Here is a 2,860-nt window from a genome sequence, read left to right on the forward strand (position 1 = left end):
GATTTTCACATCAAAATAAAAATTAAACGAAAACAGATTTTTTCCGGGCAAAAAAAAAAAAAAAAAAAAAAAAAAAAAATCTTCACGTAATTATATAACTTGGCTTGAGTTACATGTTACTATAATCTCAAAGAAGCTTATTTTTTTTAATGAATAATTTCATACTTTTAATATTTTAATTTTTATGCGCAAAATAGATAAATAATTAACCTGGCAACGCACTGAAACTCATGGCTATAACACAATTAAAAGCAAAACGACATGTTCTTAAAATAATTTTGCCACAGTTATTGAGACATTTTGAAACTAACTAAACAATAGAAAATTTACATTAAAAATAAAATAATAAGTATATTTAAATTTTGACGATTTTGTTATCTTAAACTCAGAAAAATCAGTTTTAAAAACAGGGCAAATATTTTACTACTGCTAGCAATTTATTAAGTGCCGTTACGTAGTTGAGCTTTACAATATTTGAAGGAACTATTTATGATGATTTTAGTGAATGTCCTTATTATCCATGAAAATTAACGAACTGTACCGTTTCCACCTCTTGTGTAAAGACGACAAGAGAACGCATGGTCTTTTAGGGACGTTTAATCAACATATCAATATTTACAGCTATATTACAAATTACAGATTATTTAATGTTACAAAGATATTTTGAACTGCGTCAGCCACTCCGCGACTCACCAGCATCTTTGCTCTACGAGTGTCTCCCCTCTTGACCTATTTACTTTCTCTTATATACGGGGATTCGTTTGGCGGGGAATGCACCCCTGTTTACAACAGTCAGACGATGTTGACAAAATGCGTTAAGATCTTTTCCTTCTGCTGTCTGTGGTTTCCAACACCAAACGGAGAAAGTTTATGTGCACAACAAATGTCCAGCTTCGGATAGAATTCAGCTATTCTGAAGATCTAATTTCGAACATTTCTCAGAAAAGGCGAGCAAAAACCGTATTTACTGTTTGACATTTTAAAGTAAAACCTTCCTCGAATTTGCGCATGCGTCAGGTCTCTTCTGATTTGATCAAAATAGGGGTGATAGAGATAACGATGAGAGGGGATTTTATTTTTCAATCGGGATGCATTTGTAAGACCGTGGTTAGACGCGGTCTCTATTTTGCGTTTTCTTTTCTTTCTTTCTTTTTTTCTATATTTCTTTCTTATCGGATCTAGGAAAACAATATCGGAATTATCAAAAATGATGCCGTAGTGCATCAGTTGTTGCATTCCAATAACAATTTGAAGTTCAAATAGGTTTACAGCAGTTTTTTGAACAAAATAAATAAATGTGCATTAACCGCCACTTAAAAAAAATCATAGGATAATTTTCTGGATAATCAATGCCAAATCTGCCCTCTGTAATAGATATCAGAAAAGCACTTGCTAACCACACAAAAATACACCAATATTTTGAATTCTTTATGTAAACAAGGGGAAAAAAAACCTTGTGTTTAGTTAAAATGTGAACCGATTTTGAAATACTTAATATTAAATATAAATACAGTTATTCATTTTTTTCCCGCGTATTGAGACTTAAAACCTCTTACGTTTTAAAGTGCAGGGATGACGATTTATAAAATCAGCCGCTTTATATAATCAAATGTCATCGGTATCAATGTGATTTTAATAAGTGGCGTAATACATAAAAAGTATCTAAAAAATAAAATATTCCCTAAAACAAAATGCTGATGATAGGATCATATAAGAAAATTCCTTATTATTATATATATATATTTTTTCAAACCTTATTCAAAAAAATCAACATGAAAAGTTGCAGATACAAAAGAGAAGAAAATATAAAATCAAAACTTATCAGAAAAAAAAAAACCTTTACTCATCATATTCATCCTCCTCTGCCGAAACTGTAGCTTCACTATCCCATTCATTGTCGCTTTCTTCTGTATCAGTTAATACAATTTGCAGGGGTTCACACATTTCTTCAATTATAGCGTCTTTTTCCCAAGATTTAAGTTCTAGTTTTTCAATATGATTGCAGTGAGATTGCCAACTAGAGCTAGATATTTTACTTATGGCATTTTCTGTTTCTTTTAGCAATTTATCCATGTTCAAGTCACTTGTGGGATTTATATTTCTTATTTCTCTTTTCATGTCGGCCCAAACGTATTCAATTGCATTAAATTCACAGTGGTAGGGTGGGAGGCGAAGCACTTGAAAGCCATGTTCTTGAAGCAATTTATCAAACTTATATGTTTTATGCTTAGGAGCATTTAATTTTACAAGCTCTAACAACTCCACTTTCAAGGCATCAGGAGAATGAATAATAGATTTTGCAGCGAGCCAATCCAAAATCTCCCTTTTGCGGCTACTGGAGTTGGGACACTTGTCAATTTGCACGGTGTGATATGGCGCATTGTCAATAATAATAACTGCATTTATGGTAAATTTGGAATAAGTTTTTCTCTTGCCCATTTTTCAAAAATATTCGAATTCATCTGCCCATGGTAGTCTCCTTGCGTTGTATTGGCCTTATAAATTAAATTTGAATTTGGCAAAAATCCCATAGAGCCCCCGGCACAAAGCACGATGATACGACGTGCAGCATTTCCTGTTTGCAGTACGCCATCCACTTCCTCCGACTGCCAACATTTGCTAAAAGTCAAATTACTATCGACCCAGGTTTCATCAATATAAATTAAAGGTCTGCCTTCGCTACGGAATCTTTTAATGTTCCTTAAGCATTGGATTCTTTTCAAAATAATATCCTCATGTTCCAACAGTACTTTTCTTTTATTCTGACATCTCTTCCACTTGAACCCAATTTTGTGAAGAATTTGGCGCAAAGTTTCTTTATTCCAAGGGAAGTGTATCTTTTGTTTTAAAACGGGAAGCA

At 32.8% G+C, this 2,860-nt stretch overlaps 1 protein-coding gene across 1 annotated transcript; it reads right to left on the bottom strand.

Moving 5' to 3' along the window:
* Positions 1-1,839: 1,839 nt before the first annotated feature.
* LOC129218192 (uncharacterized) lies at positions 1,840-2,439 on the bottom strand. Its single transcript, XM_054852409.1, has one exon. The coding sequence runs from the start codon at positions 2,437-2,439 to the stop codon at positions 1,840-1,842; it is 600 nt and encodes a 199-aa protein (XP_054708384.1).
* Positions 2,440-2,860: the final 421 nt, after the last annotated feature.

This window comes from Uloborus diversus, chromosome 3, assembly GCF_026930045.1.
Source record: "Uloborus diversus isolate 005 chromosome 3, Udiv.v.3.1, whole genome shotgun sequence".
NCBI classification, from domain to species: Eukaryota; Metazoa; Arthropoda; class Arachnida; order Araneae; family Uloboridae; genus Uloborus; species Uloborus diversus.

Excerpts from the sequence above, each read along its gene's own strand:
- LOC129218192 (XM_054852409.1), bottom strand. The coding sequence starts at position 2,439 with ATGGGCAAGAGAAAAACTTATTCCAAATTTACCATAAATGCAGTTATT.